Source organism: Theropithecus gelada, chromosome 19, assembly GCF_003255815.1.
Source record: "Theropithecus gelada isolate Dixy chromosome 19, Tgel_1.0, whole genome shotgun sequence".
Taxonomy (NCBI): Eukaryota; Metazoa; Chordata; class Mammalia; order Primates; family Cercopithecidae; genus Theropithecus; species Theropithecus gelada.
This window is the reverse complement of record NC_037687.1, coordinates 25,720,643-25,744,441: the sequence shown is the minus strand read 5'-3', so window position 1 is coordinate 25,744,441 and position 23,799 is coordinate 25,720,643. Positions and strand designations below refer to the sequence as shown.

At 50.7% G+C, this 23,799-nt stretch overlaps 1 protein-coding gene across 1 annotated transcript in view; it reads right to left on the bottom strand.

The window, feature by feature from the left end:
• The window catches only part of SULT2B1 (sulfotransferase family 2B member 1), a 47,857-nt gene that overhangs the window by 4,862 nt on the left and 19,196 nt on the right, over positions 1 to 23,799 (bottom strand). The window contains exons 2-5 of the mRNA XM_025366729.1: positions 19,326 to 19,468; positions 7,453 to 7,661; positions 3,304 to 3,430; positions 1,895 to 1,989 (exon numbers count right to left, since the gene is read on the bottom strand). Coding sequence (XP_025222514.1) covers positions 1,895 to 1,989; positions 3,304 to 3,430; positions 7,453 to 7,661; positions 19,326 to 19,468 — 574 coding nt within the window. The remainder of the gene's footprint in view (positions 1 to 1,894; positions 1,990 to 3,303; positions 3,431 to 7,452; positions 7,662 to 19,325; positions 19,469 to 23,799) is intronic.

The window sequence follows — 23,799 nt, the reverse complement described above, 5'->3', positions numbered from 1 at the left end:
TGGAGTGCAGTGGTGCTATCTCAGCTCACTGCAACCTCCACCTCATGGGTTCCAGTGATTCTCCTGCCTCAGCCTCCAAAGTAGCTGGGATTATAGGCATGTGCCACCATGCCCGGCTAATTTTTGTATTTTTAGTAGAGACAGGGTTTCACCACGTTGGCCAGGTTGATCTCAAACTCCTGACCTCAAGTGATCCAGCTGCCTCGGCCTCCCAAAGTGCTGGGATTATAGGCGTGAGCCACTGCGCCCGGCCATTGCTGCCTTTTGATACGTAGCGCCCAGCACGGTCAGCCCTCTGGTCAGCTCCACCAACCCCATGGCTCCTATTTTCCAGGTCATTCCTGGTTTCATAACCTTCCATCTCTTTATCTTCTTGAACCACTGACGTGTCCCAGAAATTTTAACATGTGGGCGGCGCCTCACACCCAGGGGCAGCCCAGAAGCTGTTAGGCTCTGTGGCCCAGTTCTGGGTTTGGAGAAGAAAGCTTGCTGGAAAAGAGGGGGAGGAGTAGTACCAACACCTTTTCTGGAGCTTTCCATTAAAAGAAAGTTACCAGGGTGGGAAAAAATAACCATGGAGTCTGCAGGCAAGAGCCATATGCCTTGGGCAAGTTATCAACCCTCTCTGAAATTACAAACCTCCAGTTTCCTCATCGATAAAATAGGGATAATAACAACATTTGGGAAAACCGTATAAAATTACCTTTTTTTTTTTTTTTCTGGAGACAGAGTCTTGCTCTATAACCCAGCTAGAGTGCAATGGTGCGATCTCGGCTCACTGCAACCTCCAGCTCCCAGGTTCAAGCGATTCTCCTGCCTCAGCCTCCCGAGTAGCTGGGACTACAGGCGCCTGCACCATGGCCGGCTAGTTTTTTTGTATTTTTAGTAGAGATAGGGTTTCACCATGTTGGCCAGGCTGGTCTCAAACTCCTGAGCTCAGGTGATCTGCCCACCTTGGCCTCCCAAAGTGCTAGGATTACAGGCGTGAGCCACCATGTCCAGCCAAAATTACCGTCTTAAGATAAACACTGGTTGGTGGGGCAACAAGAGCGAAACTCTGTCTCAAAACTAAATAAATTAATTAAATTAAATAAATACAAATAAATAAAGGTTGGTTGAATACAGGCATTTCATGTGGTTCAATCTTTTTTCTTTCTATTTTTTGGAACAAGGTCTTGCTCTGTCGCCCAGGCTGGAGTGCAGTGGTGCAATCTCAGCTCACCACAACCTCCGCCTTCTGGGTTCAAGTCATTCTCCTGCCTCAGCCTCCTGAGTAGCCGGGACTACAGGCATGTGCCACTGTGCCCAGCTAATTTTTGTATTTTTAGTAGAGATGTGGTTTCACCATGTTGGCCAGGCTGGTCTCAAACTCCTAACCTCAAGTGATCCACCTGCCTTGGGCTCCCAAAGTGCTGGGATTACAGGTGTGAGCTACCACACCTGGCCCTCTCTCTCTCTTTTGAGACAGGGTTTTGAGGTGTTGCCCAGGCTGTACAGTGGCACCATCATAGCTCATGGTGGCCTCAACCTCTTGGGCTCAAGGGGTCCGCCCGCCTCAGGTTCTCAAAGCATTGGGATTACAGGTGTGAGCCACTGCATCCGGCCAACCCTCCTGTGTTAAATCTCGCCCCTGCCCATTCCTTGTCTTCCTTCCCACTTGCCTTTGCTCCATAGCTCCTCTGCCCCGCTAGCTCGCTGTGTGGTTTAGGGATTTTGTCTGTGGTCCTTGCTCACAGGCTCAGGGCCTCTGTTCTGTTCCTGCAGTATCCCCAGAGGCTGGCGCATTGCATGGGGAAGCGGAGGGGTCCTGAGACCCTCGAGAAGGGGAGAGAGTGGGGTGTGAGCAGAGGGCATCAGGTGGGGGATGCTGCACCTGGCGGAGGTGGGGACTCACCTGTTGCAGCTCCTCGTAGGTGATAAATAGGAAGTTATCTTTGCCCTGCATCCGAAGCCAGCCCTTAATGTGGTCGAACCAGGAGCCAAACTGCACTGTGGGCAGAGGGACAAGTTGGGTGAGGGCCAAGTGACAGGGTCCCCCCAGCCCCACTGGGGCTCATGGGTCTAACTAGCTGTGCCCCACAAACCCCCAGGTCCAGCCCCCAGAGCCCCCACATCTCCACCAAGTTCGGGGGCTCTTCCAACCTGCTTCTCCCCTGGTTGCCCGTCTTGGGGTGCTCTTGTCCATCTGTCCATCCAGTCCCCCTCCACACACCTGGATTTCCCTCCAAAGCCAGGGTCTCTGACAGCAGCAGATAAAGGAACACGTGGCCAAAGGGCGCTGCCTGTCTTAGTACCTGGGGCCTGTGTCCTCCTGTTTCCTTGTCTCTCCTTGTCTCTCTCTGACTCTATCTCTCTTTCTGCATTTATTTCCTTACCTCTTTTTATTTTTTAATTTTTATTTATTTATATATTTATTTTGAGATGGAGTCTCGCTTTGTCGCCCAGGCTGGAGTGCAGTGGCACCATCTCGGCTCACTGCAAGCTCCGCCTCCCGGGTTCACGCCATTCTCCTACCTCAGCCTCCCGAGTAGCTGGGACTACAGGCGCCTGCCACACCCGGCTAATTTTTTGTATTTTTAGTAGAGATGGTTTCACCGTGTCAGCCAGGATGGTCTCGATCTCCTGACCTTGTGATCCGCCCACCTCGGCATCCCAAAGTGCTGGGATTACAGGCATGAGCCACCGCGCCCAGCCTATTTTTTATTTTTTACTTATTTATTAATTTAATTTTTTTGAGACAGGGTCTCACTCTGTTGCCCAGGCTGCAGTGCAAGAGCATGCAATAGCTCGATCTCTGCTCACTGCCACCTCCCCCATGGGCTCAAGTGATCCTCCCACCTCAGCCTCCTGAGTAGCTGGAATTACAGGCGTATGCCACAATGCTTGGCTAATTTTTGTATTTTTAATAGAAATGGGGTTTCACCACATTGGCCAGGCTGGTCTTGAACTCCTGAGTGCAAGTGATCTGCCTGCCTTGGTCTGCCAAAGTGCGGCATTACAGGCGTGAGCCACTGTGCTGGCCCCTGTCTCTTTTTTGTTGCCCTCTCTCTCAGTCTTTCTGTATCTGAGTGTCTTTCTGTCTCTGTCTCCTCTGTCCCTTGCTTGTCCTGCATCTCTCGGTCTCTTGGTCTCTCTCCCTCCGTCTCTTCTCTTGGTTGCCTGCTCTCTGTCTCCATTGCTCCTTTTGATGCCCTGTGTCTCTGCCTTTCTCCCTTTCTTACCCCTCCTCTGTCCCTCCTCTGCCCATCAGGGTCCTCTGGGGCTCCTCCCCACCCCTCCTGCCTGGCTTTGCCCTGTCCTCACCTTCGCCTTTGAGGAAGTCCCTCAGGAACTGGTCGGGCGTGCCCGGATCCTTTAACTGCCCGGCAATCTTGGAGTAGTGATAGAGGGAGACCACGACGTCCCGGGGGTTGCGGCCCATGTAGATCACCTGCGTGCGGATGATGAGAGGGGAGAAGGCGTCAGACGCAGGCAGGACCCCAGTCCCTAAGGCCTCCTGCCCTGGAGACCCCTCTCTTCTGACCCTGAAGCAGGAAGGACTAAGGGCAGAATTTTTTTTTTTTTTTTTTTGAGATGAAGTTTTGCTCTGTCGCCCAGGCTGGAGTGCAGTGGCACGATCTGGGCTCACTGCAAGCTCCGCCTCCTGGGTTCAGGCCATTCTCCTGCCTCAGCCTCCGGAATAGCTGGGACTACAGGTGCCCGCCACCACGCCCAGCTAATTTTTTGTATTTTTAGGAGAGACAGGGTTTCACTGTGTTAGCCAGGATGGTCTCAATCTCCTGACCCGGTGATCTGCCCGTCTTGGCCTCCCAAAGTGCTGGGATTACAGGCGTGAGCCACCGCGCCCGGCCTTTTTTTTTTTTTTTTTTTTTTGATACAGAGTCTGACTCTGTTTTGCCCAGGCTGGAGTGCAGTGGTGCCATCTCAGCTCATTGCAACCTCTGGCTCCTGGGTTCAGGCGATTCTCCTGCCTCAGCCTCCTGAGTAGCTGGGATTACAGGAGCGTGCCACCACACCTGGATAATTTTTGTATTTTTAATACAGATGGGCTTTTACCGTGTTGGTTACTCACAGGGTGAGGAACCCCTTGAGGACAGGCGGGGTCTTACTCGTTCCTAGAGCCTTAACCCAGAGCCCCACACACAGGAGGCTGTAGAAATTGCTTGAGGGGATGACGAAGGCATGAAGGGAAGGAGGCTGAGAAAGAACACTTGGCCAGCCGCGGTGGCTCACGTCTGTAATCCCAGCACTTTGGGAGGCCGAGGCAGGAGGATCACTTGACCCCAGGAGTTCGAGATCAGCCTGGACAACATAACGAGACCCCCATTCTACAAAGAATACAAAAATTAGCTGAGTGTGGTGGTGCGTGCCCGTGGTCCCAGCTACTCGGGAGGGTAAGGCAGGAGGATCACTCGAGCCCAGGAGGTCGAGGCTGCAGTGAGCTGTGATCATGCCACTGCATTTCAGCCTACATGACAGAACAAGACCCTGCCTCAAAAACAAACAAACCAAAAACAAAAAAAAAAACAAAACAAAAAAACACCCCCTGATCCACCAAAAACTAAATGAAAACAGACTTAGAGAAACGTGGCTTCTGGTGTGAGGCCTTGTAATGACGTTGGGGCTCTCCAGGGCTCCCTCCTGATTCCTGTGCTATAGAGGATTCCTTTCTGCCCAGAGAAAGGCCTGGCCCTTGGCCCTAGGTCCTGAGATACTTCCTAACGCCTTGGAATTTTTTGTTTGTTTGCTTAGATGGAGTCTTGCTTTGTCTCCCAGGCTGGAGTGCAGTGGCACGATCTCAGCTCACTGCAACCTCTGCCTCCCAGGTTCAAGTGATTCTCCTGTCTCAACCTCCCAAGTACCTGGGACTACAGGTGGGTGCCACCACGCCTGGCTAATTTTTGTATTTTTAGTAGATTCGGGTTTTCGCCATGTTGGCTAGGCTGGTCTTGAACTCCTGACCTCAAGTGATCCATCCGCCTCGGCCTCTGAAAGTGCTGGGATTACAGGCATGAGCCACCGTGCCCAGCCTAGTCTTATTTTTTAGAAACAAGGTCTTGTCAGCCAGGCGCTGTGGGTGGGCATGGTGGTGGGTGCCTGTAATCCCAGCTATTTGGGAGGCTGAGGCAGGAGAATTGCTTGAACCCTGGAGGCAGAGGTTGCAGTGAGCCGAGATCATGCCATTGCACTCCAGCCTGGGCAAGAAGAGGGAAACTCCGTCTCAAAAAAAAAAAACACGAAAGAAACAGGGTCTTGTTCTGTCCTTGAGGCTGGAGTGCCTGTGGCACAATCATGGCTCACTGCAGCCTCAAATTCCCAGGCTCAGGTGATTCTCCCACCTCAGCCTCCCAAGTAGTTGGGACTACAGGTGCATGCCACTCCAAGTAACTAATTCTTAATTTTTTTTTGTAGAGATGGGTGTTACTAAGTTGTCCAGCTGGTCTTGGACTCCTGGGCTCAATCAACTGCCCACCTTGGCCTCTGAAAGTGCTGGGATTTCAGGCGTGAGCTACCGCGCCCAGCCCCCTTGCCTGATTTCCAAGTTTGCTTTCATTGTAATTGACTATAACCAGGGAGTCCAGCAGCTTTGCTGAACACTATGAGTTTTGCTAAGTTGTTGAGCCTGAGGGTGGTCTTGGGGACTCCCCGATTGCAGTCCCCTTCTCTGCTCTGACCAAGCTCAATTCCTTGGCCATATCACCCAGTCCTGGGGCTTCGATTAATTACAGAATATATGTGCCACGGAATTGCAAATGGACGTGTCAGCTGAGGTCTCTCCCCTGAGATCCTGATGGGTGCATTTCTGTGCCCACTGGCAGCCTCCGCTGGACGTGGGATGGGCCGCAGCAGAGCCCGTGTCTCCCCCCGCCGCCTGCTCCCCTCCCTCCTCCCCTTCCCAGTTGCCCAATCCTGACAGTTGCTTCCGCCGAAACCTTGGAGTCACCCTTGACTCATCCCTTTCTCTCACACCCACATCCAGTCTGTCAGCAAATCCTCCCGGTCTCGCCTTCAAAATACCTCCGTGACCACCACCCTGGTCCAGCCACCTTCCCCTCCCCTGGACCCTGGCCAGCGCCGCCTCTCTGGCTTCCCGGCTTCTGCTCTCTCAACAGTTGGTCCCCATCTGGCCGCCAGAGGGCGCCGGTGAAGCCTAAGCCCGCTCGGGCTCCTCCTCCGCTCCGATCCCTGCTGCGCTGCCGCGTCACTCGGTCACAGCTCAAGTCCTCGCTGGGCCCACGCGGCCCTGCACATTTTGGCCCCTGTTGCCCCCGACCTCGACCTCAACTCCACTCCTCTCCCCACTTGCTCACTTGGCTCCGACCACACCGATCTCCTTCTTGCACCTCAGATACACCCACCTCGGGACCTTTGCACCTGCTTTTCCCTCTTGCCTGAAATGCTCTTCCTCTGGAAACCTCTGTGGCTCCTACCATCGCCTCCCGGGTTTTTACTCACTGGGCGCCCCCTTGACCTCCTTTTATAATTGCAGCCCCACACTCACCCCTAACTCTATCTCCAGCCCTCTCCCCACAGTGTAAATTTATCCCATCAGACATTTTATATATTATATTGTATTATATTCTTATATATTATATATTAAATATATAAATATTAAATATACAAATATTAAATATAAAGTATATTGTAATACTATTATATTATGACATGTAATATTTTATATATATATATATTTTTTGAGACAGAGTTTCACTCCCGTTGCCTAGGCTGGAGTGCAATGGTGCAATCTCAGCTCACCGCAACTTCCGCCTCCCAGGTTCAAGTGATTCTCCCCAGTAGCTGGGATTGCAGGCGTGCGCCACCACGCCCAGGTAATTTTGTATTTTTAGTAGAGACAGGGTTTCACCATGTTGGCCAGGCTGGTATTGAACTCCTGGCCTCAGGTGGTCTGCCTGCCTCTGCCTCCCAAAGTGCTTGGATTACAGGCGTGAGCCACCGCGCCAGCACCGGCTTTTTTTTTTTTTTTTTTTAGGCTGGAGTACAGTAATGTGATCTCAGCTTAGTGCAGCCTTGACCTCCTGGGCTCAAGTGATCCTCCCTCCTCAGCATCCCAAGTAGCTGGGACTACAAGGGTGTGCCACCATGCCTGACTGATTTTTAAAATTTCTTGTAGTGATGTGGTCTCACTATGTTGCCCAAGTTGGTCTCAAACTCCTGGCCCAAAGTGATCCTCCTGCCTCAGCCTCCCAAAGTGCTGGGACTACAGGTGTGAGCCATCACTCCCTGCCAAAGGGCAGGCATTTCTGTGTGTATATTGATCACTGTGCTAGGCATTTCTGTGTGTATATTGACCACTGCACTAGAGCAGAGACAGGCACATAGTAGGTGCTTAACAAATAGGTGCTGAATGAATCAATGTGTTATGCTCCGTCTCCCTGTCACCCCACACACCCATGCAGCCCCTCCCAACTGACACACACCCCTCCTCCCAACCTTGGCCTTGGAGCTGAAGAAGGCCTTGGTGAAAATCTGGATGGGAAGATGGGAGCTCATGAGGCGAGGGCTGTACTGGTCCGGGAGGCTGAAGGCACCCACGATGGTCTCACACCAGGGTGCCCGCTCCCAGATGGGCACGGAGCGGATCCAGGACGGATCCCCGTCCTTCAGGATTAAGCAGATGATCTCGATCATCCAGGTCGTGCCTGTTGGGAGAAATCGAGCAGATTATTTGGGTGCGGGAGGGCTGAAGAGGGAGGATATCATCAGAATAATCACAACAGCATTTATTGAGCAATTTGCCTTTTTTTTTTTTTTTCGGGCAGAGTCTTACTCTGTCGTCCAGGCTGGAGTGCAGTGGTGCGATCTTGGCTCACTGCAACCTCCGTCTCCCAGGCTCAAGCGATTCTCCTGCCTCAGCCTCTCGAGTAGCTGGGATTACAAGCACCCACCACCACACCTGGCTAATTTTGTATTTTTAGTAGAGACGAGGTCTCCCCATGTTGGCCAGGCTGGTCTCGAACTCCTGACCTCAGTTGATCTGTCCCCCACCCCCCTCGGCCTCCCAAAGTACTGGGATTACAGGTGTGAGCCATCGCACCCAGCCTGACAGCATTTATTGAGCAATTTACCACGTATTTTATCACACTGATTCCTTACAGCTGGCGGAGAAGGCAGGGTTGCTTAACCTCATTTTCAGAGCTGGAAACTGAGCCTCACAGAAACCATGTCGCTCGTCCAAGGGGACAGTGCTAGGAAAGTGGTGCAGGGCAGAGACTGGCGAGCCGTCCACCCAACCCCATTTCAGTTTTCTGCTGGGAATATGGCGTGATGACCTTTTCTCTTCTCCCCTGCTGCTACGTGTGGGGCCAAGAGACTGGGTCTGGCCAAGGAAGTGTAGGTGGTGGTGATGTGATGTGTGGCTATTTCCAGGCCTGGCCCATAAACGCACACCATGTGACTCCCCACTCTCTCTGCTCCTGGATACAGAGACTCCAGAGGAGAATCTGGGACTCCCGGGGATGGCAGAGCCATAAGACGGAAGGAACCAAATGTCTGGGAAAGCATGGATTTCCCCGCCGCTTCCTTCCACCCTTCCTACACCAACTAGAGTTTATAGGAACAAGAAACAAACTTGGGTTCAGCCACTGAAATTCTGAGGCTGATCTATTAGTACAGCCAGAATTGCTTTACTTATTTATTTATTTTGGGATCAAATCTTGCTCTGTCACCCAGCCTGGAGTGCAGTGGTGTGATCACAGCTCACTGCAGCCTCGAAATCCCAGGCTTAAGAGCCTTCCGAGTAGCTGAGACCACAGGTGCACGCAACCACACCTGGCTAATTTATTATTTTTATTTTTAGTAGACATAGGGTTCCACTGCGTTGCCCAGGCTGGTCTTGAACTCTTGGGCTCAAGCAATCCTCCTGCCTCAGCCTCCCAAGGTGCTGGGATCACAGGCACCATGTCCAGCAAGCACTGCTTTACTACCTGGAGGAAGCTGGAATTGAACCCAGGTGTCTGGACATAAAAAATCTCTGTTCTTTTTACTTTTCACTGCCCACTTTTGAGGGTCACCTTTTTTTTTTTTTTTTTTCCGAGACGGAGTTTCCTGCTTGTTGCCCAAGCTGGAGTGCAATGGCATGATCTCGGCCCACTACAACCTCCACCTCCCGGTTTCAAGCGTTTCTCCTGCCTCAGCCTCTCCTGCCTCAGCCTCCCCAGCAGCTGGGATTACAGGCGTTCGCCACCACGCCTGGCTAATTTTTGGTATTTTTAGTAGAGACCAGATTTCACCATATTAGCCAGGCTGGTCTTGAACTCCTGACCTCTGATGAGCTGCCTGCCTTGGCCTCCCAAAGTGCTGGGATTACAGGCGTGAGCCACCACACCCGATCGAGGTTCACCTCTTTATTTCTGTGGGGAGCCACAGAATGTTACCTAGTGGAAAGGGACCTCATCAAGGAGCCAGTTCACGGTTTTGAATTTCAGGAGACCACAGGCTGTTCAGAAGAGGAAACAATTACGTTCACAATTACCTTCTGTTAGTATTCATTGCATTTAATTCTTTTTGAGACAGGATTCCTTTTGAGACAGGATTCCGCTCTGTGACTTGGGCTGCAGTACACTGTTGCAATCACAGCTTACTTCAGCTTCAGCCTCCAACTCCCAGGCTCAAGTGATCCTCCCATCTCAGCCTCTGGAGTAGCTAGACCACATGCACCCAGCTATTTTTTTTTTTTTTTTTTTTGAGATGGAGTCTCACTCTGCTGCCCAGGCTGGAGAGTTCAGTGGCTCTATCTTGGCTCACTGCAATCTCGGCCTCCTGGGTTCAAGCAATTCTCCTGCCTCAGCCTCCCAAGTAGCTGGGACTAGAAGTGTGCCACCATGCCTGGCTAATTTTTGTATTTTTAGTAGAGATGGGGTTTTGCCATGTTGGCCTGGTTGGGCTCAAACTCCTGACCTCAGGTGATCCACCCGCCTTGGCCTTCCAAAGTGCTGGGATGACAGGCATGAGCCACCACACCTGGCCTGCGCCCAGCTAATTTTTAAAAATTTTTGTAGAGATGGGGTCTCACTGCGGTGCCTAGGCTGCTCTGGAGTTCCTGGCCTCTAGCCATCCTCCTGCTTTGGCCTCCCAAAGTGCTAGGATTACAGGCATAAGCCACCACATCCAATCCATTCACTGGCTTTCATTCTAACAACCACCCTGTACCAGTTATCAGTTTACAGGCTGGTGGCTCCAACTTCAGGCCTCTCTCCCGGTTTGTGATATTGGAGCTGGACCCTGTAAACATTTCTCCTCTGCCAGCTAGCTCAGTGTTAAGCCTTGTCAGCAGAGGGCGCTGGAGGAACACTGAATGAGGATGGGGCTCTTCCTGATTCTTACGGGCTTCTCTTCCTCATTCTCACCGGCCCCTCTCAGCAGGATGTTGTGATGGACAGGGACCAGCCCTGCACTGGACACCCAGTGACGTTTACCCCTCCCCCTAGCAAATTTCAGTGGCTGGTTGCACCTCAATGAACTTCTCAGTCACCCAGTGGGCCATGGCCATACCTCTACAGTGAAACTCTAATCTTGGGTGGGGAGCAGGTTGGGCAGGCAAGTCCTTCTTCCCAATTTTTGTCTTCCTCGGGAGTTTGGCTTTAGCCCTAGAGGAAGTGGCTGCTCCCTAGTTTAGTTATTCCTATGTGTGGTGTTTTTGTTTGTTTGTTTGTTTGTTTGAGATGGAGTCTTGCTCTGTTCCCAGGCTGGAGTGCAATGGTGCGATCTCAGCTCACTGCAACCTCCACCTCCTGGGTTCAAGCAATTCTCCTGCCTCAGCCTCTCAAGTAGCTGGGATTACAGGTGTGCGCTACCACGCCCTGCTAATTTTTGTATTTTTAGTAGAGACGGGGTTTCACCATGTTGGTCAGGATGACCTCGATCTCTTGACCTTGTGATCTGCCTGCCTCAGCCTCCCAAAGTGTTGGGATTACAGGCATGAGCCACCGTGCCTGGCCTTTTGTTTGTTTTTTGTTTGTTTGTTTGTTTGTTTGAGACAGTCCGGCTGTGTCGACCAGGCTGGAGTGCAGTGGTGCAATCTCGGCTCACTGCAACCTCCCTCTCCTGGGTTCCAGCGATTCTCATGCCTCAGCTTCCCGAGTAGCTGGGACTACAGGTGTGCACCACCAGGCCCAGCTAATTTTTGTATTTTTAGTAGAGAGAGGGTTTTACCATGTTGGCCAGGCCGGTCTTGAACTCCTGACCTCAGGTGATCCGCCTGCCTTGGCCTACCAGAGTGCTGGGATTACAGGCATGAGCCACCACACTCGGTCAAATTTCCTTCCTTTTTAAGGCTGAATAATATTCCATTGTATGAGTATAGCATAATTTGTTTATCCATTCATTAATCAACGGACATTTGGATAGTTTCAGCTTTTGGTAATTGCAAATAATGTGGCTATGAACATTGGTGTACAAATATCTGTTACAGTCCCCCCACCTAAAGTTTAGCTCTTTTGGGCATATTCCCAGAAGTGGAACTGCTGAGTTTATATGTTAATTCTAGATTTAATTTTTTGGGGAACTGCTAAACTGTTTTCCATAGCAGCTGTACCATTCTACATGCTCACCAACAGTGCACAAGAGTTCCATTTTCTCAACATCCTTGCCACACTCGGTATTTTCTTCTATTCTGTTTTTTTTCTTTTCTTTTTTTCTCTTTTTTTGATATGGAGTTTCACTGTTGTTGCCCAGGCTGGAGTGCAATGGCGTGATCTTGGCTCACTGTAACCTCCACCTCCAGGGTTCAAGTGATTCTCCTGCCTCAGCCTCCTGAGTAGCTGGGATTACAGGCACCCGCCACCACGCCCAGCTAATTTTGTATTTTTAGTAGAGATGGGGTTTCTCCATGTTAGTCAGGCTGGTCTCGAACTCCTGACCTCAGGTGATGCACCTGCCTCAGCCTCCCAAAGTGCTGTGATTACAGGCATGAGCCACTGCGCCTGGACTATTCTGTTTTTTTTCTTAAAAATTTTTTTTTTTTTTTTAATAGAGACAGAGTCTCACTATGTTGCCCAGGCTGATCTTGAAATCCTGGGCTCAAGCGATCCTCCCACTTCGGCCTCCCAGAATGTTGGGATAATAGGTACGAACCACTGCACCTGGCCACATGTTATTTTCTAAGTAATAGCCACCTAATGTGTGCAAATAATTCTCTCTCTCTCCCTCTCTCTCTCTTTGAGACTCCTAAGTAGCTGGGATTCCAGGTACACGCCACCATGCCCGGCTCAAGTTGTTTTTTTTTTTTTTTCTGAGTCAGGGTCTCACTGTCTTCCCCAAGCTGGAGTGTTATAGCATAATCATGGCTCACTGCAGCCTCAACCTTCTAGGCTCAGGTGATTCTCCCACCTCAGCCTCCCAAGTAGCTGGGACTACAGGCATGCACCACCACACCTGGCTAATTTTATTTTTATTTTTTTGTAGAGATAGGATTTTGCCATGTTGCCCAGGCTGGTCTTGAACTCCTGGGCTTAAGCTATCCACTTGCCTTGGCCTCCCAAAGTGCTGGGATTACAGGCATGAGCCACTGTGCCCAACTGCAAATAATTCTTTTTTCATTTTATTTTGAGACAGGGTCTCGCCCTGTTGCCCAGGCTGGAGTGCATTGGTGCGATCTTGGCTCACTGCAACCTCTGCCTCCCCAGTTCAAGCGATTCTCATGCCTCAGCCTCCCGAGTAGTTGGGACCACGGGTGTGCGCCACCATGCCCAGCTAATTTTTGTATTTTTAGTAGATATGGGGTCATGTAGGCCAGGCTGGTCTCCTACTCCTGACCTCAAGTGATCCGCCTGCCTCGACCTCCCAAAAGTGCTGGGATTACAGGCGTGAACCACCCCGCCTGGCTTGGAGAACAAGTTTCCACAATTTCTATAGAGGGAAATGTAGCCATTATGTATCAAAATTACAAATGTACCGACTCTGACCAAGCAATTCTATGTCCAGATATTTGTCCTAGAGATAAATGTATTCAATGCCAAGTACTGCATGTACAAGACATTGTGCATAAAATTTACATTGTATACACAGGCAAAAGATTGAACATTAATATCAATCAGTAGGAAACTGGTTAAGCAAGAACTATTGTATATCCTGTGTCTTGAAATACTATGGAACTGTTAAAAAAAAAAAAAAAAAAAAAAACCCAGAAAGTTATTTGTTTAAAGTTCCAAGATGGAACAATGAGAAAGAAAAACAAGCAAAATCCAGGCCGGGTGCAGTGGCTCACGCCTGTAATCCCAGTACTTTGGGAGGCCGAGGCGGGTGGATCACCTGAGGTCAGGAGTTTGAGACCAGCCTGGCCAACATGGTAAAACCCCATCTCTACTAAAAATACAAAAATTAGCCAGGCATGGTGGCACGAACTTGTAATCCCAGCTACTCGGGAGGTTGAGGCAGGAGAATCGCTTGAATCCAGGAGGCAGAGGTTGCAGTGAGCCAAGATGGCACCACTATGCTCCAGCCTAGTCAACACAGTGAGACTTCATCTTAATAATAATAATAATAATAATAATAATAATAATAATAATAATAAAACATACTCTGAGAAAACTCTGATAAGAAAATGGAAAGACAAGCCATTGATCGGGAGAAAATATTTGCAAAACAAGTATCTGATCAAGGATCTGTGCTCAGATCATATAAAGAACTCTCAAATCTCAATGATAAGAAAACAATCCAATTCAAAAGAGGAAAAATATGGCCGGGCGCGGTGGCTCACGCCTGTAATCCCAGCACTTTGGGAGGCTGAGGAGGGCGGATGACTTGAGGTCAGGAGTTCAAGACCAGCCTGATCAATATGGTGAAACCCTATCTCTACTAAAAAATACAAAAATTAGCCGGGTATGGTGGTGCATGCCTGTAGTCCCAGCTATTCGGGAGCCTGAAGCAGGAGAATTGCTTGAACTCAGGAGGCAGAGGTTGCAGTGAGTCGAGATCATACCACTGCATTGCAGCCTGGGCGACACAGCAAGACTCCATCTCCAAAAAAAAAAAAAAAAAAAAAAGGTAAAATATTTCAATAATTTGCCAAAGAATATATTTGTGAGCTTCAAGTCAGTGGCAAGTAACAGAACAAACAAACAGAAAGGAATATATATGATGGCTAATGAGCACACGAAAGATGCTCAAACACCATTAGCTGTTAGGGAAATGCAAATTAAAACTGCAGTGAAACACCAGTATGCACCTATCAAAATAGCTTTAGAAAAAAAACTGGCCAGGCACAGTGGCTCATGCCTGTAATCTCAGCACTTTGGGAGGCTGAGGCAGGAAGATCGCTTGAACCCAGGCATTCGAGACCAACCAGAGACCCTTATTGCTACAAAAATTAGCTGGGTGTGGTGGTTGTTAGGGAGGCTGGGATGGGAAGATTGCCTGTGCCCGGGAGGTGGAGGTTGCAGTGAGCCATGATCGCGCCACTACACTTCAGCCTGGGCAACCAAGCAAGACCTTGTCTCCGGTAAATAAATAAATCCCTGTTGATGCTAATCACTGGAGAAGATGTGGGGCAACAGAGGGTCACCTATTGCTGGGAAGAATGGAAAAAGCCCTTTGGGCTGGCACGGTGGCTCACGTCTGTAATCCCAGCACTTTGGCAGGCCGAGGCGGGTGGATTAACTGAGGTCAGGAGTTTGAAACCAGCCTGGCCAACATGGGGAAACCCCGTCTCTATTAAAAATACAAAAATTAGCCAAGCGTGATGGTGGGCGGCTGTAATTCCAGCTACTCAGGAGGCTGAGGCAGGAGAATTGCTTAAACCCGTGGAGGCGGAGGTTGCAGTGAACTGAGATCTCGCCACTGCACTGCACCCTGGGCAACAGTGAGACCCTGTCTCCATAAAAAAAAAGAAAACATATGTCCACATAAGAACTTGTTGGTGCAGGGCCCGGTGCGGAGGCTCACTCCTGAAATCCCAACACTTTGGGAGGCCAAGAAGGGAGAACTGCTTGAGCCCATGAGTTTGAGACCAGTCTGGGCAACACAGTGATACCTTGTCTGTGGGGAAAAAAAAAAAACAAAATGTTTTTTTTTGAGACAGTCTCGCTCTGTCACCCAGGCTGGAGTGCAGTGGCCTGATCTCAGCTCACTGCAAGCTCCGCCTCCTGGGTTCATGCCATTCTCCTGCCTCAACCTCCTGAGTAGCTGGGACTACAGGCACCCACCACCACACCTGGCTAATTTTTTATGTGTTTTTAGTAGAGACGGGGTTTCACCATGTTAGTCAGGATGGTCTCGATCTCCTGACCTTGTGATCCGCCCACCTCGGCCTCCCAAAGTGCTGGGATTACAGGCGTGAGCCACCGCGCCCGGCCAAAAAAAATGTTTTTTAATTAACTGGGTGTGGTAGTGTGCACTTGTCATCCAAGCTACTCAGGAGGCTGAGGTGGGAGGATAGCTTGAGCCCAGGAGGTCAAGGCTGCAGTGAGCCAAGACCGCACCACATCCAGCCTGGGTGAAAGATGGAGACCCTGCCTCAAAAAATAAAAATAGAAACAAGAACTTGCGTGCAAGGCCGGGTGCGGTAGCTCACGCCTGTAATCCCAGCACTTTGGGAGGCTGAGGCGGGCAGATCACCTGAGGTCAGGAGTTTGAGACCAGCCTGGCCAACATGGTGAAACCCCGTCTCCACTAAAAATTACAAAAATTAGCTGGGTGTGGTGGCAGGTGCCTGTAATTCCAGCTACTCAGGAGGCTGAGGCAGGAGAATCGCTTGAACCCAGGAGGTGGAAGTTGCAGTGAGCCGAGATTACACCACTGCACTCCAGCCTGAGGGATAAGAGCGAGACTTCACCGCAAAAAAAAAAAAAAAAAAAAAAACTTGCGTGCAATGTTCATAGCAGCTTCACTCATAATAAGCCCAGAGAGGAAATAATCCAAATGCTTATCAACTGATGAATAAATAAAATACAGTTTATACATAACATAAAATATTATTGGACCATAAAAAAGAATGAAACTCCGACACATGCTACAATGTGGTTGAACCTTGACAATGTGATGCTCAGGAAGAAACCAGACACAAGAGGCCACATGGTGTAGATTCCATTTCCATGAAATGCCCAGAATAGACAAATCCATAGAAACAGAACGGAGATTGGTGGTTACCAGGGCCCGGGGGGAGGGGATGTGAGGACTGGGAGGTGATGGTTTATAGGTCTAGAGTTTCTTGTTGGATGATGATAATGTTCTTTATTTTTTATTTATTTTTATTTTTGAGACAAGGTCTCGCTCTATCACCAAGGCTGGAGTGCAGTGGCACACTCTCGGCTCACTGCAACCTCCATCTCCCGGGTTCCAAGTGATTCTCCTGCCTCAGCCTTTGGAGTACTGGGATTACAGGTGTGTGCCACCATGCCTGGCTAGTTATTGTATATTTTAGTAGAGACGGGGCTTCACCATGTTGGCCAGGCTAGTCTCGAACTCCCGACCTCAAGTGATCCACCCGCCTTGGCCTCCAAACTGCTGGGATTGCAGGCATGAGCCACAGTGCCCGGCCCACTCAGTGTTTTATTTTTGTTTTTTTTTTTTTGAGACGGAGTCTCGCTGTGTCTCCCAGGCTGGAGTGCAGTGGCGTGATCTCGGCTCACTGCAAGCTCCGCCTCCCGGGTTCATGCCATTCTTCTGCCTCAGCCTCCCGAGTAGCTGGGACTACAGGCGCCGCCACCACGCCCGGCTAGTTTTTTGTATTTTTAGTAGAGACGGGGTTTCACCATGTTAGCCAGGATAGTCTCGATCTCCTGACCTCGTGATCCACCCGCCTCGGCCTCCCAAAGTGCTGGGATTACAGGCTTGAGCCACCGCGCCCGGCCACAGTGTTTTTTTTTTGAGACAGAGTCTCTGCCACCCAGGCTGGAGTGCAGTGGGGTGAACACATCTCACTACAACCTCCACCTCCCAGGCTCAGGCGATCCTCCCACCTCAGACTCCCAAGTAGCTGGGACTACAGGCGTGCACTATGATGCCTGGCTAATTTTTGTATGTTTTGAAGAGAGGGGGTCTCGCCATGTTGGCCAGGCTGGCCTAGGCTCAAGAGATCCTCCTGCCTCGGCTTCCCAAAGTGTTGGGATTATGGGTGTGAGCCACTGTGCTCGGCTGAAAATATTCTAAAATTGATTGTGGTAATGGATGACCACATGCTATTGAACATGGCAAAGTCATTGAATTGTACCCTTTTTCTTTTTGTTAAGACAGGGTCTCACTCTGTTGCCCAGGCTGAAGTGCAGTGGTGTGATCACAGCTCACTGCAGCCTCAACCTCTCCAGCTAAAGTGATCCTCCTGCCTCAGCCTCCCGAGTAGCTGGGACTACAGGCGCACAGCACCATGCCTGGTTATTTTATTTTATTTTGTAGAGATGGGGTCTTGCTATGTTGCCCAGACTGGCCTTGAACTCTTGGCCTCAAGTGATCCTCCTACTTCAGCCTCCCAAAGTGTTGAGGTTACAGGCATGAGCCACTATGGCCCGCCTACCCTCTACTTTTCTTTACAGCATTTATTGCCACCAGTCATAGTGTCATATTTTTTTTTCATAGTGTCATATTTTTATTTGTTGATTTATTCTCTGGGTTCCCCCACTACAATGTGAGCTTCATAAAGGCAGACATTTCAGTCTGTCTGGAGAGTTGCAGCTTTCTTTGTTCTTAGAACAGTGCAGGGCACATAATACGTGTTTAACAAATACTTGTTGGAGGAGGTGGGGAAGAGAGGAGAAAAAAGGGAAAGAAGAGTTTTTGTTATTTCCCTTTGGTCATTTAAATGCTACTTATTGACTGGGCTCACGCCTGTAATCCCAGCACTTTGGGAGGCCGAGGCAGACAGATCACGAGGTCAAGAGATAGAGACCATCCTGGCCAACATGGTGAAACTTCGTCTCTACTAAAAATACAAAAATTAGCTGGGCATGGTGGCGCACGCCTGTAGTCCCAGATACTCGGGAGGCTGAGGCAAGAGGATCACTTGAACCCGGGAGGCGGAGGTGGCAGTGAGCTGAGATCACGCCACTGCATTCCAACCTGGGCAACAGAACAAGACTCTGTCTCAAAAAAAAAAAAAAAAAAAAATTCTGGGCTCAGTGGCTCCCGCCCGTAATCTCAACACTTTGGGAGGCTGAGGCTGGTGGATCATGAGGTCAGGAGTTCAAGACCAGCCTGACCAAGATGGTGAAACCCCGTCTCTACTAAAAATACAAAAAAAAAAAAAAAAAAAGTAGCCACAGGTAGTGGTGGGCACCTGTGATCCCAGCTACTCAGGAGGCTGAGGCAGAGAATTGCTTGAACCTGGGAGGCGGAGGTTTCAGTGAGCTGAGATCACGCCACTACACTCCAGCCTGGGCCACAGAGCAAGATTCTGTCACCAAAAAAAAAAAAAAAAAAAAATAGACTGGGGGTTTGCCGTTTTGCCCAGGCTGGTCTCAAACTCAAACACTCAAATTGTATATAATTCATCAGTTTAAAGTATACAATTTAGCTGGGTGCGGTGGCTCACGCCTGTAATTCCAGCACTTTGGGAGGCTGAGGCAAGAAGATTGCTTGAGCCCAGGAGTTCAAGACCAGCCTGGGCAACACGATGAAACCCCATCTCTACAAAAGTTAGCTAGGTGTGGTGGTGCACACCTGTGGTTCCAGCTACTCAGGAGGCTGAGGTGGGCAGATCACTTGAGTCCAGGAGGTCGAGGCTGCAATGAGCTGAGATTGTACCGCCACATTGCAGCCTGGACGACAGAGCAAGACCTCCAAAAAAAAAAAAAAAAGGTATACAATTAGGTGGTGACCAGCACCTGTAGTCTCAGCACTTTGGGAGGATGGGAGGATTGATGAGCTGATATTGCACCACTGCACCCCCAGCCTGAGTGACACAGCAAGACCTTGTCTCAAAAAATAAAAATAAAAATGATCAGGTGTGGTAGTTCATGCCCCTAATCCCAGCACTTTGGGAGGCCAAGGCGGAAAGATCACTTGAGATCAGAAGTTCAAGACCAGCCTGGGCAACGTCGCGAGACCCCATCTCTACAAAAAAGAAAAGAAAAGAAAACAGAAGAGAAGAGAAGATAAAAGAAAAGTAGAGGGTAAAGAGGACAGGGAGGGACAGAAGGAGGGCCCTATTTCAGCCAGGGAGGTCAGGGAAGGCGAAGTGTTGAGAACTGACCTGGAGGGGAGAGGCTGGGCGCCAGGTGGGTATCCCTGGGAGGCTACTTCTGGCAGAGGCACGGTTCTCAACAAACCTGGCCCCGCTTTTCCTCCTCCCCTCTTCCTCGATGTGCCTTTCCCGTCCTCCGCCGCACCCCCTCCCCACGCTCCCCAGCCCCGGACGCCCGCAGCCCGGCAGGTACCTGACTTGGGGTAGGTGATGATAAAGATGTCGTCGTCCCGCACATCTTGGGTGTTCTCCGCCAAGCTGATGCTCTCCGGCGAGTACAGGCCGACGGGGAAGGGGACGCCCTTGTACCGGAAGTATTCACCTGGCAACTTCTGGCTGTGGAAGGGTGGGGGAGACGCCATGAGGGAGAGCAGGGAGGTGGGTGCCAGGGTTCTCAGGGCGGCGCCACTCGGACCCTGGCAAGGAACTTCCTCCTCAGAGCCTTGGTCCCTCTTCTGTAAAGTGGTGACACTGTCCCTATAAACCTTATAAAGCTGGTCGGGCGCAGTGGCGCACGCTTGTAATCCCAGCACTTTGGGAGGCGGAGGCGGGTGGATCCCCTGAGACCAGCCTGGCCAACATGGTGAAACCCCGTCTCTACTAAAAGGACACAAATTAGCTGGGCGTGGTGGCGCATGCCTGTAATCCCAGGTACTCCGGAGGCTGAGGCAGGAGAATCGCTTGAACCCAGGAGGCGGAGGTTGCAGTGAGCTGAGATCGTGGTGCCGTTGCACTCCAGTTTGGGCAACAAGAGCGAAACTCCATCTCAAAAATAAAATAAAATAAAATAAAAATAATAAAAATAAAATATTAAAAAAATTTTTTTAATAAAAAGATACTGGGTGAGGTGTCTCACGCCTGTTGTCCCAGCACTTTGGGAGGTCAAGGCGGCTGGATCACGAGATCAGGAGGTTGAGGTTGCAGTTAGCTGACATCGTGCCACTGCACCCCAGCTTGGGCAACAGAGTGAGACTTCATCTCAAAAACAAAAAGAAAAACAAAAGCAAACACAAAAATTAGCCGGATGTGGTGGTGGGCACCTGCAATCCCAGCTACTCGGGAGGCTGAGGCAGGAGAATTGCTTGAATCCAAGAGGTGGAGGTTGCAATGAGCGGAGATTGCGCCACTGCACTCCAGCCCAGGGGACAGAGCAAGACTCTGTCTCAAAAAAAAAAAAAAAAAAAAAAAAAAGATTAAAACAGAGCCTAGCCCATAGTCTGCATTCCGTAACTTTGAGCTAAAATTATTATGATTATTTCATGCAGTAGCAGGCACCACGGTGCCTTATGTGAACTCAGAGGAGGGCCTGCTTAGCACAGCCTTGCGCACACAGTAGGCCTTCAATAAACTGCAGTTACTTTGTTCAGTGATGTCATCAGTTATCCCATAGGTTGAGCGTGGGCGTGGAATTAGTGATGATGTCATCGGTTACCAGGCAGATTTAGTCCAGTGGGCGGACGCGGTGAGGTAATCAGTTTTCAGGAGTATTAGCTACTGAGCGCCTGCTGGGCCTTGGCTGGGCTTCCATAGGTCCTACTTGCCCTTTCTGTGCCTTGGGCAGTGGACCTCACTTCTTTGATCCTCAGTTTCCTCATCTGTCACGTGAGGATAAGAACAATCTCTGCCTTGAGGTTTTAATCCTACTTGGGGATTCAATGGGATAATATATTTTAAGTGCCTGGCTCCCAATACATTTATCAGGAAACGGAAGCTCTGTTTAGCATTATTTTAGTCTTTGATCTGGCCAATAGCTCCTTGAGGGAGAAAGCTCCTTCCCAGCTTACAGGAGAGGAAAACCCAGATGCCAACAAGAAAAGACCCTGTGCCCTTGGAGAAGCCCTGAAGGAATAAATGAATGAATGGGAGGGCATCTTGCCCATTCCTCTTGGCACCTACAATCTCCAAATTGGGGGTCCCACCACCACTGCCCAGAGGCCAGGGTGGAGCCCACAGTGCTGGGACATGTTGGTGTTCAACCAGTGTTTGATTGACTGAGTGTAGGAAGGAAGGAAGGAATGAAGGGGTTTACCAGGACAAAAGGAAAGTCAAAGACACTTATGGCTTTCAGCTGCTGTAGCAGTTCTCAGCCCTGGGTGCTGCGGACACTTTGAAAACTCCCCAGCGGCTGGGCGCAGTGGCTCGCACCTGTAGTCCCAGCACTTTGGGAGGCCATGACAGGAGGATTACTTGAGGACAGGAGTTCGAGACCAGCATGAGCAACATAGTGAGAACACTGTCTCTGTGCAAAAATTAAAAATTAGCTGAGTGTAGTGGCATACACGTGTAGTCCCAGCTACTTGGGAGTTTGAGGCAGGAGGATCAATTGAGCCAGGAGTTTGAGGCTGCAGTGAGCTGAGATTGCACCACTGCACTCCAGCCTGGGTGACAGAGTGAGACCCTGCCTCTAGAAACAAACATACAAACAAACCAATTGTCGTGCAGTGGGTGCGGTAGAATCAGGCTCTCACTGTAGGTTCCAGTGCTACAGACAGGACATGGAGGTTCAAGAAGGGAAGCAGTTTGGCTGTGGCCACACAAGAACTGAACAGAGCTGGGATTTGAACCCAAGCTGCGGTGGCCTCTCAGCCCTGTAGACTCAGGCCCTCCTTCCCCATGAACCCCACAGTCCGCCAAGACCTCCAAATGCACCGAGCACTAGTCCCACCTCTGGGCCCCTGGAGCTGCTGTTCCTGCTCCTGGAAATGCCCCCCTGACCCTGCCACTCTCTGGGCCTGAGCACTGAGCCCACCAAGGAGCACCCCCGACACCCGCCCAAGCGCCTATGTGGCTGCATCCTCGCATTCCTAAAACAGGTGCCCTGCGCCTGCTGTCCACCTTGTAGAACAAATCTGCCCCCGGGGCGACCTTCTCTACGCCTGGGTCACAGGCCTGTTTGTTCCCACAGAACACATCCAGGGCCTGACATGCTGATATCGCTCGATTTGAGTGGAGGAATGAAGGGGACAATTGAGCCAGTGAGAGGCTGGGGGCAGGGACAGCAGACAGAGCTCCGGGTTGGTGGCCGCAGCAGGCAGGTGATCGCTGGGAACGACTCAGCCTCCTGTACGGCGAATGGACATGTGACCTTTTTTTTTTTTTTTTTTGAGATGGAGTCCTGCTCCGTCACCAGGCTGGAGTACAGTGACATGATCTCGGCTCACCGCAACCTCCACCTTCCAGGTTCAAGCGATTCTCCTGCCTCAGACTCCTGAATAGCTGTGACTACAGGTGCCTGTCATCATGCCCAGCTGATTTTTGTATTTTTAGTAGAGATGGGGTTTCACCATGTTGGCCAGGCTGGTCTCAAACTCCTGACCTCAGGTGATCCACCCACCTCGGCCTCCCAAAGTGCTGGAATTCCAGGTGTGAGCCACCCACACCCGGCAGACATTCAACTCTTTTTTTGGTTTGTTTTTTTTTTGAGACAGAGTCTCGCTCTGTCACCCAGGCTGGAGGGCAGTGGCTGGATCTCAGCTCACTGCAAGCTCCGCCTCCCGAGTTTATGCCATTCTCCTGCCTCAGCCTCCCGAGTAGCTGGGACTACAGGCGCCCGCCACATTGCCCGGCTATTTTTTTGTATTTTTTAGTAGAGATGGGGTTTCACCGTGTTAGCCAGGATGGTTTCGATCTCCTGACCTCGTGATCCGCCCATCTCGGCCTCCCAAAGTGCTGGGACTACAGGCTTGAGCCACCGCGCCCTACCAGACATGCAACTCTTAAAGGCCCAACCTCCCAGGCCTCCTGCCTCCCTCCTCCACGGCCTACCAGGCCCCAGTTCCCTCTCTGTCCCTGTGTTCCTGCCCACCTCAGGCCTTCTCCTTTTCCTGTGGGCCCTGGACTCAGCCTCCTCCAGGTCTTCTCTGCTGCCCCTCCTCTGCTCCCAGCTATCCTGTGGCGCCTCAGTGCCTTCAGGTCAAACCCTGGGTCACTGCCTCCTCTGGCCTCCTTCCTGCAGACACCAGCTCTAGGCACGCCCATTTTCTGCTCTCTGAGTGCCTTTCCCACCTCCTCCATCCACCTCGACACAGGTCAGATGTTACCCTCCTTTTTTTTTCCTGAGACAGAGTCTCGCTCTGTTGCCCAGGCTATAGTGCAGTAGTGTAATCTCGGCTCACTGCAACCTCCGCCTTCCTGGGTTCACACCATTCTCCTGCCTCAGGCTCCCTACTAGCCAGGACTACAGGTGTGTGCCACCACACCTGGCTAATTTTTGTATTTTTAGTAGAGATGGGGTTTCACCATGTTAGCCAGGACGGTCTCGATCTCCTGACCTCGTGATCTGCTCGCCTCGGCCTCCCAAAGTGCTAGGATTACAGGCGTGAGCCACCGCTCCCGGCACAGATGTCACCCTCTAAATTCAGACCTTCTTGACCAATAGCCTCCTTGCCCCAGGAGATGGGGACACAGCCTCCTCAAACCTCTGAATGTCCTCTGCCCATCCCCCTCCAATCCCAGGAAAGGGCCTGGCACCAGCATGGAAGCCACCGGAACAGAAACTCTATGCCAAGAACATGCACGATCCTAGACTTCTCCCAGAACCTCATGAGGGGGGTAGTGAGAGGACCACTTTATGCTGGAAGAAATGGAGGCCCAGAGCGGTTAATAGAGTCCCCCAAGGTGACACAGCAGCCATTAGTTTTCATTAAATACAAGGACAGCTGGGCACA